Consider the following 17,076-nt stretch of genomic DNA (forward strand, 5'->3'; position numbering starts at 1 on the left):
TGAGCAATCATAGTGTGTGGAACCAAATAGATCTTCAGCCTCTGCTTCCTCAGAATACATGTATGTCAATTGTGTATCATCTTCACATCTGATACTGGAGGGGGGACGGTCCAGCACTACAGGATACTCAAGGATACAGAGAGTATCTTAAACTCTTAATTCAAGATTGGATTTTGTCTTGTTTGTCTTTATGGATGCAGTATTTTGTTGTGGTTTATTTAAGTAAAGCTTCTCGGTATTATAGTTAAGCTAAAGCAACAGAGAGCTCTGTCTCCCAAAGGGGTACAAAGCTCTGTCACTTAGGATTTAAAAGAAATATTAAGAATCAGATTCTCAAGGGCTACTTTCTAAAGACTATGGGAGAATCCACTTTGCATTTTTGCTGATGTGTACATGTGTTACACTGTTACAACCCTGAAAAATATGCGAACTGATCTTAAGTGATAATTATTATAATAAATTTCAGGCCAGTCTTCCGCTGTAAATTACAAGGCAGATCCTTGCTTTCCCTTCATAGGATTTGTCTCTCTCTCCAGTACTGGTGAGGTGACTGCTAAATTTTTCCACAAATGTGAATTTTAACATGGGAATACATTAAAGAAATGGTGGAAAATCTTTGTCCTGTTGCATTATGGGAGAATTTTCAAATAAGGAAATGATTCTAAGGCTTTTTGTACATTCTAATTGAGTCCTACCACACCTTTCTACTAAGTGAGGAGTCTCACTCTGTTTAGAGGAAGAAGAGGAGTCTTGCTCCAGACAGGAAAAAACCAAATCAAATAAAGAACAAATTGCAGTAATTTGGCTAAATATAAATGACTACTTTCTAAAATTGTCAGTTTTCAGGAGTAGTTCAGCTGTGCAGAACTACTATTCAGTGAAGAATTTGTAGAACTTGAAGTCATAGGATGCTCATCCCTAGAATCTGTACGTTTTGAGATTGGAAGTAGGGCACTCTCCCTGCCTGAGTAGCTGTATACAGTCTGATGCTTGGATCCCACAGGTGATTTCAGCAGGAGGGAGAGATTTCCGTTTGTGGAGCACCTCTGCTGCTGTCTTGTAGTGCTACTCCTTAGTAGAAAGAATAGCATGCAAGGTATTGGAGGTCTGCATGAAGAGGAGGAGTCAGCAAAAGTCACCCACTGTTATGTTTGCACAAATTCTCCATGGGATCCAGGAAGCCATGAATTTCTAACCCAGGAAATACTGTGGGTGTTCATATGCAGAATGCTTCTGATCCCACAGACTGCAGACTAATCCAGCACCTTTCAGTCATGGTAGATTCTAATTCATTGTCGTCTGAATCACACAGTTGGGATTTCAAGTGTGCATAGATACCTCAATTAGAACCTTCTAAATGTGAAACATTAGCGGTGCCACAGTCTTCCAACACTCTACACATGCTTGAAGTAGGCTCCCTTTTGTTTTAAGTCTTCTTAGGCCCTTCTCAGTAAATCCTTTCTTTGCATCTTGAGAAAAATATATTTTATCATTAATGTGAAATTGGAAGGAAATATCAGTGGAAAATATTTTGACATTCGTTGAGTTCCTGAGTATCAAGAGTTGTTTTGTTCATGGACCCTTGATGTTAACATTGTGGTGCTTTTGTGTGTTGCTGATGCTTTATTTCATTCAACAACAGCTACAACAATAACAAAAAAGAAGAAGAAGAGTGCACATACAAATATCTGGGGACCAAACATTAGCACTGAAGCTTCTGTTTATTCACAGCATGACATTGGGGAATTACATCATTTTGGCAGATTTGTCTTTGTATTATATCGTTTTCTAAGAACATACTAATCTGTCACTACCATTTTTCTTACTCACACATAAACATTCTTTCTCAGATTCTTCTACTACTTTGTCATCTTTTTTTTTTTTAAGTATCACTTAGTTTCCCATGTTGTGTTCATATATTCCTGGAGCTTGAGACCTGAGAAAATTTTTGTTCATGTGTGTTCTAGGGCAGCATTGCAACTTACTATGTAGGAAATGTTTGTCTATTCCCTGGTTCTATTCTTCCCTCTTCTCTTTCTCCATGCCTCAAACTAGCAGCTATCTTCCTCCCCTTTGCCACATGGTAGCAAGGATAAATGCACATGTAAAGTCTCCATAGCACAACCCTGTTCAACACAGGGGTTGCCCTGGAGAAGGTGTACATGTACCAGAAATGGGAGGATAGAGACCCATATATGCAGCATTCTGGCACAGAAATGAGTAATTCATTCCCTGTAGAAAGCTATTGCTTACATTCAGTGCTGTGAGTTTTCTGGAAAAATTTGAATCAGAAAATTTTCCAATTTAAATAAGCATTTTAAATATTTAAATGTTAGCAAAAGAAATACACTGTGTACCAACCTGGACCCTGTAGAAGCACCAGGGGTTGTCCATGCTTCATATCCCACATTTAGCCCATCTAGCAGGATTGATTTGCTGCACAACAGTCCTGACTACTATAGCTAAACAGAGTCTATATTTGCATGTGTGTGTCAGAAAATGTTAAGCAGTGATGTCAGGCACATGTTTGACTTTTTGATTATTTTGGAGGAGGAGACACTACTTGCACTGACCCCACTGTTGTTGACAAGGGAGGTGGGGACAAATATGATGTAAAGATCCCATGGAGTGAATTGCAGTGATCACGTGTATATTCTGCATCTGAAGGAAGACCCTGTGCAGTGGAACCCTCTGTTTGGCTCCATTTCAGTAAACAATGTTTTAAAGCACAGTAGACTCTTAACTGTTGATCCTGTCTGTGCTAAAGATCATGCTGCACAATTGATGCAAGTTAGTTCTTGCTCTTAAAATTAATTTTCTCCGTATTTAGTAGAGGCGAGGAGAATATATTTAAAATACATAACATGCTTTTAAGTGTCATTAGTGGCAGCAGATGTGACAATAGGAACGTAACATAACTGGCATAAGGCAAACACAAACCCTCACTATATTGAGAACAGCATCAGAAAGGAATGTCGCCTTAAATAACTGTCTACATACCACTCTTCTAGACAGATTAGTGCTCCACTCAGAGTGGTGAACAAAGTCAATACAGCTGGGGAGCTGAGGCTGAGAGGAGTGGCTTACTCAAGGCCACCTGCTGAGCTTGTAGCAGTAGTGGGATTCAAACCACCAGAGTGCTGATTTACAACCCAACCACTTATGCCACTGAATTCCTTGGTAATCAGCAGTTTTTACCTGGTACCTAAAAGCCATCCAAGTAAGCAGTAGTCGAATGTTAGCAGAGAATTCTACAAATGAGACCCCACAGGTAGACATGTCACTTCTGAATGTAGGGAGCACACAGAGCCAGGCCTCTGACAAGCATCTTCATTTGACTAGGTTCATAAGATGGTATCCATGTCCAAAGAAACAGTGGGAAGCAGAATCAAATGTCACTACATATTGTGCCCTTTCTGACCTTCTCTTTTAGTTCCACCTGTATCTTCTCCAAAAAAGAAGAAACACAAAAAGTACAGGAGTGTTATCTCTGACATATTTGATGGGACTATCATAAGTTCAGTGCAGTGTCTGACATGTGACCGGGTAAGTATAGGGAAGAAATGCTGCAGTCCATGAACCTCTCCGTGCAAAACTTCTCACATTTTGTGTGGAAAAGATATATTAATGTTTTTATTCATTGCTTTTACATCACTTCTTGTGACATGTAATGAATTCCTTGGCTATCTACAAAAACTTTGGGTAAAGACTGTAATTAGCTACCAATGTGGTATATTTAAGAATCCAGGGTAATGCTAGAATAGAATACTGGGATTATGTCCAGCCATCCTTCCCCTGATGGAAGAATTGTGGAGGGATGATCTCATCTGATTTCCCTTCTCACTTCACCCCCGATCCCTGTAGCTCTTATCAATGAGGATCTTATGACCCCCCCCCCCCCCCCGCTTTGCGCTCTCTCATCAGGTTTTTGGGGTTACAGCAACTGGGGGAATTAGAAGGCAAGAACTGATCTACTGGAGGAAAATTGAGATGAATTCAAAGTATTGTTGACCTGATTTCCACCCCCACCCCCTTTTATGCAATAGGTGTCTGTTACCCTGGAGACTTTCCAGGACTTGTCATTACCTATTCCAGGTAAGGAAGATCTTGCTAAGCTGCATTCTGCAAGTCATCAGACCTCTCTTGTCAAAGCTGGGTCTTGTGGTGAAGCATATGCTCCTCAAGGATGGATAGCATTTTTTGTGGAATATTTCAAAAGGTTGGTTTCTTTCCAGTGCTTAGATTTCTTAAATAGATGTTTCTGCTGTACTAGCAGGACATTTGCTGTTTTTTCTATTAATGATATTTCAGGTTTGTTGTCTCATGTGTTCCTAGCTGGTTTTGGGGTCCAACAGTAACCTTACAAGACTGTCTTGCTGCCTTTTTTGCCAGAGATGAACTAAAAGGTAAGAGATTATTTCTAATGCTGTCTCATTAAAAGTGTTAAGTTCCGTGTTATGTCTATCATACTTCTGTTTCTTTCTGCACCTATTTACAGATTTTAAAGAGATTAGAAACATTTCACAGTTTTCTTTTTAAGCTGTCATTGTTGATATCTTAATGGACAAAGTTTCAGAAAATCAATGGAGAATTTTTTTTCTTTGACCTGTCAGTACTCCATACAATCAATTGGAGAGCCAGGCTCCAATGTATGACAAAAATTGCTTAACTGAGTGAGAAGTGTAACTTGTCAGGGAAATGATATAAGGAATTTGTTAATAACTTACTAAATGATCTCTTAATGATAAAATACTGTAACTTTCTCTGGTCTTACAAAATCAGATTGCTTTAGTGTACATTGTTGAAGGGTTATGATTTTTAATAAATGTTGTGCTTCCTTCCTTATGTCTGCAGGTGACAATATGTACAGTTGTGAAAAGTGTAAAAAGTAAGTGATTTACTCTCAATTCTTAGATCAAAGCACAATAATAGTAATTACTGATTTAGAAAGCAGTATTTATTTTTGTGGATTTTTGTTCATTATACCTTCCAAAAATACCTTAATTTTAAAAGGATCCAGTCCTAAACTCATTTATTTCAAAGAAAACTACAGTAACTCACTGGCTCCTGTTGAAATTGAAATGTTACTTTAGGTTTGAAATTTACTCCTTACTTAATGTAGGTAGAAATTAATGCCTGGTAAACATCTGAGAATCACATATGAATAGTGCATGTAGCTTGCTCTTGCACATGCAGTGGTGGTAGTGCTTTGCAAGAGGACTGGGAATGGTTACCAAACAGTAGCTTGTATAGCAAAAGTGTGCCAGCCATACAAGCAGCATCCAATTCAGTGTAATCCCTACAGCTGGCTGCAGTGATTGTAGTTTTTATACATTTATGGTTTGGATTTGCCTTTCCCATATGAGTGCTACAGTCTATTCTAGGCAAGATGTGCAGGGCATGGCCTCTTGAAATATTGACACTTAATAGTAGGCAAAAATGTGTATATAGGTTGCTGAATCACTTTAGGAGTTTATACTCTCGTATTAGTTGTATATCTCCTGCTAAGCATATGCTTGCTGTATATTGCAGACGATTGTGTAAGTGAGATCCAAAGCCGCATACGGCTGTTTTCTGGTGACAGTTCTGGACTCTTCTTCCCCCACAGTGCTCCTTTCCTCTGAAAATCTGTTCATAAAACAGTGTGATGACAGACCCAAGACAGGGGAAAGGTATGCCACTGAAAGTAAATGTCAGCAGAGCTCTTGGGATTTTCACCATAATTAAAAACTTCATTTTTTCTCATGTTAATTAATATGGACCAAAGAACTATTGCCAGAGTTCCACATATACCATAGGGCTTTCCTGCTGCAGTGCCTCATACCCTTCTCTGCAGCTGATGCGGAGGTTCAGGGATCTTCTGGAATGGTGTGTAATAAAGCATGGTAACTGTAGCTGGGAGCAACACCTAAAATTTGTGTGTACCCCCTGCTTTCTGCTTACTCAAGGATTCAACACTTATACATTAAACCAGTAGATATGGAATGTATTATGTTCTCATCACCAAACACAAACCTTTTCAAGCATAGTACCAACCAGCTTGTTTTCTGGAATGAAACTGAATCCTGCCATCTTATTGTTCATTACGGAAAGTTCATTTTGAGGGCACACAGAAAAGTCACAGTATGTCAGCTGTTCTCAGCGTTTTGTTGGATATCTGTCCCCCACAAGTTCACAGATGAAAGGCCCATACTACCCTTTATATGTATTTATATGCACACACAAACTGCTTTTTCTGTACAATAAAATGTTTTATACATTATCTGTACATTTTAGTGTTGAGAGAAGTGAGTCTTCTTGACCTTGTGATGACTGTAGCTCTAATTCATAGTCTGCGTTTCCAAAATATTTGTAACATGTTCTTACTATGGTGTAGCCACATAAAATCTATGGCAGCAAAAAAGAGAGGAGTCTTGTGGTAGTTTAAAGGTGAACATGCTTATTGAAGCATTCAGTGACACATCGGTGGGCTATAGTCCACTTCACCAGATGCATGAAAAGATTTTCAGTTTTTCTCTCACTATATTCATCTTGTCTGCTTTTGGTATTTATATAGAAATGTTACAAACTGTGGGTTGTGCCTTGCTATTTCACCTGTGCAAGGCACATTGACGAAAGGCTCCTTGTACCGATGGAGCATACTTTACACCAATGGAATGCACCGTCCTTAGCTCACTGGAGTGATGGGATCTGGTTTCTATTGCATATCTTGGCCTTTTAACTCACAGTTCATACTTTATTTGTTTGCTCTGAATATGTATTTCTGGTAACTGAGTGAGAATCTTTTTCATGTATCTGATAAAGTAGGCAGTAGGCCACAAAAGCGTATGCTTTGATACATCTGTTAGTCTTTACAATGCCACGATAACCCTGTCTGCATACAATATAAGACTTCAAAAATTCACTTTTAAAACAATATTTGGTTACATTATTGTTTAGTACTAAAATGTTTGTTTTACTTTAGGTTAAGAAATGGAGTAAAGTTCTGCAAAGTTCAAAACTTTCCTGAGGTATTCTAATTTTTATTTGGTACATTTTTATCCTGCCATTTTTCTAAGGAGCTAAAGGCACAGTATACATGAGTCTATCCCCTCCTGCATTTTAGCCTCATAAACACCCTGTGAGGTAGACTTTAGGCTGTTAGATAGTGACTGGCCCAAGGTCACCTGGTGCTTTTCGCTGAGATTGGGGATTTGAACCTGGATTTCCCAAGTCCCAGCACTTCAATTGGTATGCCACAGTGGCTCTAACAGGCATGCACAGGCCTGGGAGAAACACAGGGCCAAAAATGAATTTGAAGTGTTAATGATCATTGTGTCTTGCAGTTCACATTATTTCTGGATATTGATGGTAGGTGGTAATGCTGATTAACATGCAGGTAATCGTGATTCAGATGATGAGATTAATGTATAGTAGCATTTCCAAAACACACATTTATCCAGTCACATTTGCTCACAATCAGTAAAATGAGATATAAACTTAATATGATTAGAAGTTCTTTTCCTGCAGTGTTATGGCTGCAATGTTGTGTTCATTTCTGTTTTTACGATTATATAGTCAAGACTCATTAGAACTCATGTTTGCATACAGCTTGATGCTTTAACTTGATGATTCTCAGTTAAATATGTGAATCGTCTTGATTGGGTAGTAGAATTTTATGGTAATGTCAAATGATACTGATGCTCTATTCATGATAATCCGATGTCTGTTACTGTCACCCATGCAAATTATTTGACATTGCAGCCATTGAACAACTAACAGTATTCTTAAGTATAGCAATTATATAAAATATTTGGATAGAGTTGAAAGGTTTGGAAAAAGTTTTTTTCTAGAAGATATTATTTCAGGGAACTCCTGAGGAACACTGAGTGAAAAAATCTTAAGACTGTTTCTGTCCAAATAATACGTTCTTTAGTTTACTATAAAATTTATTTTCTAATTTCTATTTTTTCCCACTTCTTAGATGGCAACTTAAATACTCTAGGGCACAGAAGTTTGCTGCTCTCTATTAAATATTGGGCATATTTGCAATTTCGTTTGCAGAAGACTATGGCATTTGTACTCTTAAATATGCTATCTGTGCAGGACTTCTGTATGCTGTTATACATTATTAATTATTATTTCAGACATTTTAATGCTGCCTTTATACCCCAGATTTTATTTATTTATTTATTTATTTATTTATTTATTTATTTATTTATGTCATATTTGTATTCCGCCCTCCCCACAAGTGGGCTCAGGGTGGATAACAACCTTAAAATCATTTTTAAACGTTCCATATTAAAATATCATATAAAAATAGCAGCACTCTTTGCCTGGAGGCAGCAATAAACTATTAACAAACAATACTGCAGTACAACTAGATATAGCAGCACGTAACAGCAGCTGAAAAACAAACTGTGGTGGGCAGCTTTCACAGGGAGAGGGGTAGATGTTGCATTCTCCGGCCAGCGGAGGTCCAACCTCAGCCATGAACCTGGCGGAACAACTCTGTCTTACAGGCCTGGCGGATAGTAAACCCTGCCGGGCCCTGGTCTCAGTCGACAGAGCGTTCCACCAGATAGGAACCAGGACTGAGAAAGCCCTGGCTCTAGCCGAGGCGAGGTGGGCCTCCTTGGGGCCAGGGACCGATAACAATTGTTTTTCTCCTGATCGGAGGGTCCTCCGGGGAATATACAGGTAGAGACGGTCTCTCAAGTATGCTGGCCCCAGTCCGCACAAGGCCTTATAGGTCAATACTAGAACCTTGAACCTGATCCGGTACTCCACTGGCAACCAATGCAGCTCGCGCAGTATTGGTGTAATATGTGTCCTATTTGGTGCTTTGATAATGCGCACCGCTGCATTTTGCACCAGCTGCAATCTCCGGGTCATGCTCAAGTGTAGGCCCGCGTACAGCGAGTTACAGTAATCTAACCTAGAGATGACCGTTGCCTGGATCACTGTAGTTAAGTCACAGCTAACTCTAATGCTGGTGTGGCACTGCTCAGAGCCGAATAGGCTGTATGAGCAGTATCATTAAAGTAAGTAAAGTTAATTCACAGGTAGACAGGTAGGGGACAGGTTGTCTGGTCTGCTGCAGGTGGAAAAAAGGAAGACCTGACAACCACTGTGACCTGTGCCTCCATTTTCAGGGAGACATCCAGGATCACACCCAGGCTCCTGACCCTCGGAACTGGCACAAGCTGTGCCCCATCAAGGGCTGGGAGCCGGAGTCGAACCCAGTCCCCCATGGCTCAAGTACAGGAACTCCCTGTCTTTGTTGGGTTCAGTTTCAGTCGACTCTGTTTCAACCAATCAGTCACGGCTGCAAACACATGTTCCAGGACATCTGGGGCTGAGTCGGGCCGGCTATCCATCATCAGATACAGCTGAATGTCATCTGCATATTGATGACACCCAAGCCCGAAACTTTGCACCAACTGGGCAAGAGGGTGCATATTGATGTTAAACAATAAAGGGGAGAGTATTGCCCCCTGCGGGACCCCGCACACCAATGGGTGACAAGGTGACAATTTCTCCCCAAGCGCCACCCTCTGTCCCCCAACCGTGGAAAAAAGAGACAAGCCACTGTAAGGCAGTCCCTCGTATCCCCACATCAGCGAGGTGGTGAGTCAGAAGATCATAATCAACTGTGTTGAACGCTGCTGACAAATCCAATAATATCAGCAGCGCTGATCCGCCTCGATCAAAATTTCTGTGAAGGTTGTCCGTGAGGGCAACCAGCAGCTTCTCCGTCCCATGTCCTGGCCGGAACCCAGACTGAAAGGGATCTAGGGCCGAGACATCCTTCAGGAAACCCTGTATCTGTTCCACCGCCTCCTGCTCAATCACCTTTCCCAGAAACGGGAGGTTCGAAACTGGGTGGTAATTGACCAGGATGGTAGGGTCCAGTGATGGTTTCTTCAAGAGAAGTCTCACCACAGCTTCCTTTAATGGCCCAAGAAAAACCCCGGTACCCGGTGTTAACAATGGCCTCCAATGAGGACCGTAGACCATTGGCACTGGCCTTTACCAGCCACTATGGGCATGGGTCTAGGGGGCACGTGGTGGGCCTAACTGATTGCAGGGTCCTCTCTCCTCCCCAGAGAGTGGACTGAACTGATCAAATATTGACCCCAAAGACAGCCAAGGGGTCTCTAGTTCCTTTGCTGTATTAACTGTGGCTGGCAAGTCATGGCGGAGAGACAAAATTTTATCAGCAAAAAAGCTCCCCAAAGCCTCACAGCTAATGTCCAAATTCTGAATTTGACGGCCTCCCCCTGGGAGGGAGACCAGTGACCAAACCACATTGAACAATTTTGCTGGATGCAAGCTAGCTGATGCAATGGAGGCTGTATAAAACTTTCTTCACAGCCTTCACCACCATCTCATAAGCTTTCATAAACATCCTATAAGATGATCTTGCCTCTTCATCGTGAGATCACCGCCACACTTGCTGAAGCTGTCTTAGCTCTCGCTTCTTCTCTCGAAGCGCCTCTGTATACGAGGGAGCCCGTCTTACACGGGGGCAAAGAGGGTGACAGGGAGTGATTTCGTCGATGGCTTTGGAGAGCTGGCATTACCTGTCCTCCACCAGCTCATTTAATGAACCGCTGTGGAGCATAGGATCCCGCAGAGCATTCTGGAATCCAATTAAATCCATAAGTCTCCGCGGACGAGCATAAATCAGCTCACCGCCCTTGCGAGGGAGGAGTATCCACAGTCGAGCCTTCAAAACCAAGGGTCTGACCATGGCACTGGTTCTATTGCCTCTAGATCCACATGAAGCCCCATCCTGAAGGTCAAGTCTAGCGTTTGGCCGGCTTTGTGTGTGGGGGTCGATACAAATTGGGAGAGTCCCAGCGCTGCCATGGAAGCTACCAGGTCCACAGCCTGCACAGAGGAGGCATCTTCGGCATGGATGTTGAAGTCCCCCAACATTATCACTCTGGAGTACTCCAAGGCCAACTCTGCTACCACCTCTAGCAGGCACGACAGGGTATCTGCTGGTGCGCTAGGCGGTCGGTACACCAAGCAGATGGCCAGACTCTCCTCGGCACCCCACACCAGGCCTACACATTCAATGCTAGAGATCTCAGGGGTGGGGAGCGGTTTGAAGAAGAAAAAAACTCGAGCGAGGATTGCCATCCCTCCCCCCCAGCTTCCTATTCGGGACTGATGAAGGACCGAATACCCTGGGGGGGGGGTCAGTTCTCCCAGGGCGACCATTTCATATCTCAGCCTTATAAACATTCCTGTCTAATACATTTTACTCTAGAGTCAATGTATTTGAACACAATCCTCAGTAGTACAACCCTAACAATTTAGTTTGACTCCTCTCATCAATGTTTTGAAACTCCAGTTTGCAGCAATCTAGGAAAACTCTTCTTTCCTCTATTTTTAATAGGGTCCCCTGAAGTGGCATAAAATACATATTTTATGTAAAAGCAGTAAAATAAATTTAGGTTTGATAGCAAGTACTGTGTATATTTCCCAAAAATGTCTTGTTTTTCCAAAATGAACAACAAAACAAAAGAAGAGGAAAAGAGCAAGAGCCCAGTAGCACCTATAAGACTAATAAAATTGGTGTAGGATATGAGCTTTCGTAAGCCACAGCTCACTTCTACAGATTCCTGAAGAAGTGAGCTATAGCTCACGAAAGCTCCAACCCTACCACCAATTTTGTTAATATTATAGGTACTACTGGTCTCTTGCTCTTTTCCATTGCTACAGACAGACTAATATGGCTACCCATCTAGAAAAAGAAGAGTGTGTATGGATTTTTGGCTTTACAGTTTTTAGAAGTTTTACATCTCTAGTTCTAGGTAATCAAGTTGCAGCCCATGAACACAATTGTACTTTTGATCATAATATAGCTAAAAATTAGACAAGAAATATAACTGGTACTCCAGAGAACAAACTGAATATGAATATTGAGAATGTGAAGTAGCAATTTCTTGTTTGGACTTTTGCAAAGCTGGTTGAAGAATCAGTGCAAATTTGAAAAAAAAATCTTAAATATAGTGATTTTTTTCCTCTGACAAAATTGGTTATGTTACAGTTTCTCTGTGCAGACATCTACTAATATAGGCACAGGAAGTGCACAGTTGAATTCTTGAATCGCATATCAATTTTTTTCATGAGTAAAGCCCCAGCAAAATAGTTGTGTGAATTCTTACATGACTCGTTATGAGGGTTTTTCCTGCTATATTGTATACTTGTGTAGGAAAACTTATATATGATTCCCTAAATTAATTGCTACCTGGTGTAGAATTTTTTTAAAAATAGAAGGCAGAGTAGGGCAGTAGCCAGGATGCTTGTGTAATAGATGGCACTATTAAATTGCCTGGTGATTTTATACTAAAATATGATGCTAATAAACTTTTTAACAATTCTGTCATTTGTTCTTTACAGATATTATGTATTCATCTCAAAAGATTCAGGCATGAACTTATGTTTTCAACAAAAATTGGAACTCATGTGTCCTTTCCTTTGGAAGGACTTGATCTCCAACCTTTTCTTGCTAAGGACAACCCAGCTCAAATAGTGACATACAATCTCTTATCAGTTATCTGCCACCATGGAACTGCCAGCAGTAAGTGCATGTTTAAATTTTTTTTTTCAGGCCGCATAGTTGTTGTATGCTGCATTTCATGCAGCTAATAGAATCAAGGGCTTCTATTAATATGTACTTAAATTTTAAATTTCTTAGACTGAAATTTCTTATTGTCATACTTGAATTTAGATGGACATTATATAGCTTATTGTCGGAACAACTTAAATAACCGATGGTATGAATTTGATGATCAGAGTGTCACAGAAGTACCTGAATCAATGGTCCAAAATGCAGAAGCATATGTTCTTTTCTATAGGTGAGAAAGCTTGGAAATATTTATTGGGGTATATTTTTTGTGGGTAGCATATCCATTTGTCAGTTGGACTCCTCTCTGCAGAAACTCATTTTTGTAAGTTTTACCTTGAGTCCTTATTCTATCAAGATTTCTTTATATGGGTTGGATCCTGGGGAAGCTTTATTGGGGGGGAGGGGATTTTCACCTATTCCCGCTTCTGGCTGCAGACCTCCGACTTCCATCTCATGCTATTTCCCCTGGAGCTCTGTTCTCGGGCTGCTTGGCTGTAGCAGGAGGGGGGAGGCAAGAAAGTCATGTTAGACATGTTAGGAAATCGTTCCATCATTGAAACTTTCTGCTATTAAAGTATATATGTGCCTTGGGTGTACTGCATTATTTTTCTTATTCCAGTAGAAGGTGGCACTGATTTTAACATGGCAGTCTCTTTGTTAGCTAGGGTTATGGAGGCATTACTTTAGCAGAACAGTGTATGTAAAATTAGAATGTAAGGTGAAGTGGCTTAAATGTCTAGATATTTTTCATAGTGTGATACCCAATTCATTTCTGGCACATGTATGCAGATTTACTGTAATTGGAACGCCAATGTTCCCTCATTTTAATTCACAAGAGGATACATACAGGAAGGTTTCTAGAATCCAGTAAAATACTATTATCACAGAAATATCTGCTGGCACTGCATCAGCTGGAAGCTGGAGAACAAGAGGATTCACTATAGTAGCCTGAAACTTCCCAGCTCTTATATTGAGATTTCTTGAACGGAGTCAAGAGAAAAGGCTTCTATTCAGATCCTAAGAACAAAGAATATCTATAAATGTGTCAGGAAATGTAAATTTTGCAAAAATAAATAGCAGCAAAATTATGTAAAGAGCTAAACACATTATTATTTGCATTATTCTGAAGGATTAGAGCTAAATGCCAACTAAAGTGACCGAAAATGTATCTAGTATATTTATCAATAAGTCTTGCAGTTAACTTTGCTTATTCAGCGATTTGTACCAGTAATCTATATGAAGTGGGTTCACCTGTTAAAACAAAAGAACCTGCCCATGAGCTCAAGAGTTTCATGTGAGGTCAGTTGTGCACACAAAACTTTATGTACAGTATATAACCGTATCGGATAATGCTACAAGGCAGCTTAAAATACTTATGAAATGTTTTCTGCTTAGAATGCATCAACATTTGAATTGCCTTTAATTTTTAATTGACATTTTTCCCAGTTGTCATGCTGCACATGTAATAGCATCATACCTCTGTGAATTAAAATTTTGTGTTTACAGATGTACAGACAAATATGAATCTGAAGAAATATTTGAAGCCTATTAATGTTTTACTAAGACAGGATAATTAATCACATATAGACATACATGATAATTCTTGATGCTACTTTGTTTTTATTTCATTATTGTAATAGAAAAAGCAATGAAGAAGCTAAAAAAGAGAGACAGAGATTGTCAAGCCTTAATGTAATGGAACCAAGTCTCCTCCAATTTTATATTTCTCGACAGTGGCTAAATAAATTCCGGACTTTTGCGGAGCCAGGACCTATTTCGAATAATGATTTTCTCTGTATTCATGGAGGTGAGAGTGCAATTTTGAAATTTTTTTTGAAAATTAAGTCTTTAAATCCTGAGATGACATCTTTCAGTTTTATATATTGTCGAAGGCTTTCACGGCTGGAGAACATTAGTTGTTGTTGATTTTCCGGGCTGTATGGCCGTGGTCTTGGCATTGTAGTTCCTGACATTTTGCCAGCAGCTGTGACTGGCATCTTCAGAGGTGTAGCACCGAAAGACAGAATTCAGAATTTGGCTATTTTGCAGTGATTTACTGTAATTATCATACATTGTTGAATATCTAATTAAGTAAAGATTTGATCACACAGCATGATTTTCTTATTTATTGGCTTAAAATTTTAGATCACTTATCTAGCACTGATTTATTAGGCTTCTATTCCACTCTCCCTGTAAGTGGGTTCAGGGTGGGTTATAGCAATAAAAATGTATAATTGACAATAAAATCAAAGCATTTCCATAAAAACCACCCCTAGATAGCGATGCTACAACCCAACTCTGCCAGTCATACACAGGGGATGGGAAGAAGATCATTCAAGAACAGGCCATTCAGTTTGCATTGTAACTCAAATAGGGGGCCAGATGATCAGATGGCCCCCTGACAAAATAAGTTAGCAATATGTAAAACAAACAAAAAGCAGCAATATTTAAAAACCCTGAACAGAAACCTTAAATCAACCAAATGTATTTTGAAAGACTGTTTTACATCCTTTCTGGAAGTTTAGGAGGAAATTGTAGCTTTTTAAACATCCTTTGGAAGAACGCTCCAAAGCTTTTGCAGGTATTGACCCAAAAGCCTTGCTTCTAAGATGGCTGGCTCCACGTTGGAAAATTCCTGGAGATTTTTGGGGTGGAGCCTGGAGAGGGTGGGGTTTGGGGAGGGACCTCAGCAGGGTCTGCCATAGTCCATCTTCCAAAGCAGCTATTTTCACCAGGGAAGCCGATCTTTGGCATGGAGATCAGTTATAATCCAACAAATCTCCAGCTACCACCTGGAGGTTGGCAACCATGCTTGCTCCTCTCTTGCTATTCTCATGTGACAGTGGCATTGACTAAAGTGGAGGCAGCTTGTCTTAGTTAACTGGTGCATGGATTCAGAGATGATTTTTTTCAGGTATGTGTGTCATTTGGGTCCCAAGCAGTGATAGACTAATGGTTAAAATTAGCAATTTATATTGAGTCAGCTGATAACTAATAAGTGGCATAGAACTAATAAGATCATTATGCTTTTATGAAACTAACTTGGTATTGAAAATGCATTGAATTGTGATACTTGAATCTGGATATTTAATTTTTAAAATTCCTGTCCATCCTTTAAACTATCACATTACCATTGTAGTTCATAGAATTGCTCTTTGTTTATCCTAAAAGCATATGCAGACTAGCAGATTCATTCTGGGAAAAAGTGGACATCTTACTGAAAGCTGCTACCCACGATAGCTTCAGTCATCACATAAAGAATTTGATGGTGTATAGGGAAATGTAGATGAGAATGTTTTTATGTGATATGTTAATGGTTTAAATATTCATGTTTGGTTGCAAATGATAAAACTGATTGTTCCCCAAATTTCTGATTCTGTTTTCTCTAATATTACAACTGAGTCTTGGAGCAATTCAGGCTATATGAATTCCTGCAAATAGCTAGTCTTGCTAGGATTTCTATCTGGCTTATATTTCATTTTAGTTGCAGAAGAGATTTTTAAATTAGTTTATTATATTTACAAGCTTTTCCATAGGGTTTCTGTTCAGCCATTTCAATTTGTAATTAATGTGTGTTAATCTGGTATATGTCTTTTTATTACCATGCAAATGTCTTTCTTTAGACCAACTCCTTGTAGATAGCATTTTGAATTCACTGTTCAAGGTATCATTATATTTAGGGTATAAAAGAATAAACAAAAAGTTAAAACTTAATTTTTGGACATTTATTTGGCAAAATAGAATTCTTTAATTCAGATTTGACATTTTCTGTTTAATTCAACATTTGCCTTTCTGTTTAATTCAACATTTGCCTTGAGCATTAAGGCAGAACAATATTAACTTGTGCATTGTGAATAGTAATTTTCTTTTTAGAGCTGAAATATTTCCCCTCAACCATTTTTGCAGCAGATAGGAATGTATAAAACTTGCTTTCCAAAACTGATTGGTGAAGACTACTGGAAGGTGGAGGTAATATGGCAAATTGACAGGAATCCCTACAATGAGACGCTATAACATTGGGGTGCCAGAGTAGCAGTAGATAATTGTTATGCAGATCAAGACACCTACACCATAACTACACTTCAAGTTTGTATCCAGCATATTCTGTCCAGTTCATTTTGAGAGAAAGCTTAGCTTTTGGAAAAAAAATTTAATCTTTCATTGTATTTTTCATTTGCACTTTAAAACTAAAGCCTGTTGAACCATGTGATTTATTAGTATATAACACTTTCTGTAACTATTGAGAACAGTAAAAGTTCTCAAGCAAAATTTTTTCATTACTTCACAGGAGTTCCTCCACATAAGGCTGCTTCTATAGAGGACCTAGTAATAATGCTACCTCAGAACATCTGGGATAACTTGTATAGCAGGTAGGCTTCCAGTTGCTGTAAAGTGAAATTGAATGCTATTTATATTTGGTCTGTATGCTAAGGAAATATATGTGTACAAGT

General features: G+C 39.5%; 1 protein-coding gene across 2 annotated transcripts in view; it reads left to right on the top strand.

Moving 5' to 3' along the window:
• Positions 1-17,076, top strand: part of USP33 (ubiquitin specific peptidase 33) — a 72,353-nt gene that overhangs the window by 42,865 nt on the left and 12,412 nt on the right. The window contains exons 12-20 of one of the 2 annotated variants that reach the window (XM_054980062.1): positions 3,434-3,546; positions 4,047-4,219; positions 4,312-4,406; positions 4,855-4,888; positions 6,965-7,010; positions 12,397-12,577; positions 12,728-12,854; positions 14,266-14,432; positions 16,914-16,995. In XM_054980062.1, coding sequence (XP_054836037.1) covers positions 3,434-3,546; positions 4,047-4,219; positions 4,312-4,406; positions 4,855-4,888; positions 6,965-7,010; positions 12,397-12,577; positions 12,728-12,854; positions 14,266-14,432; positions 16,914-16,995 — 1,018 coding nt within the window. The remainder of the gene's footprint in view (positions 1-3,433; positions 3,547-4,046; positions 4,220-4,311; positions 4,407-4,854; positions 4,889-6,964; positions 7,011-12,396; positions 12,578-12,727; positions 12,855-14,265; positions 14,433-16,913; positions 16,996-17,076) is intronic. The other variant, XM_054980063.1, reaches the window with a different exon arrangement.

Source organism: Eublepharis macularius, chromosome 5 (genome assembly GCF_028583425.1).
Source record: "Eublepharis macularius isolate TG4126 chromosome 5, MPM_Emac_v1.0, whole genome shotgun sequence".
NCBI lineage: Eukaryota > Metazoa > Chordata > Lepidosauria > Squamata > Eublepharidae > Eublepharis > Eublepharis macularius.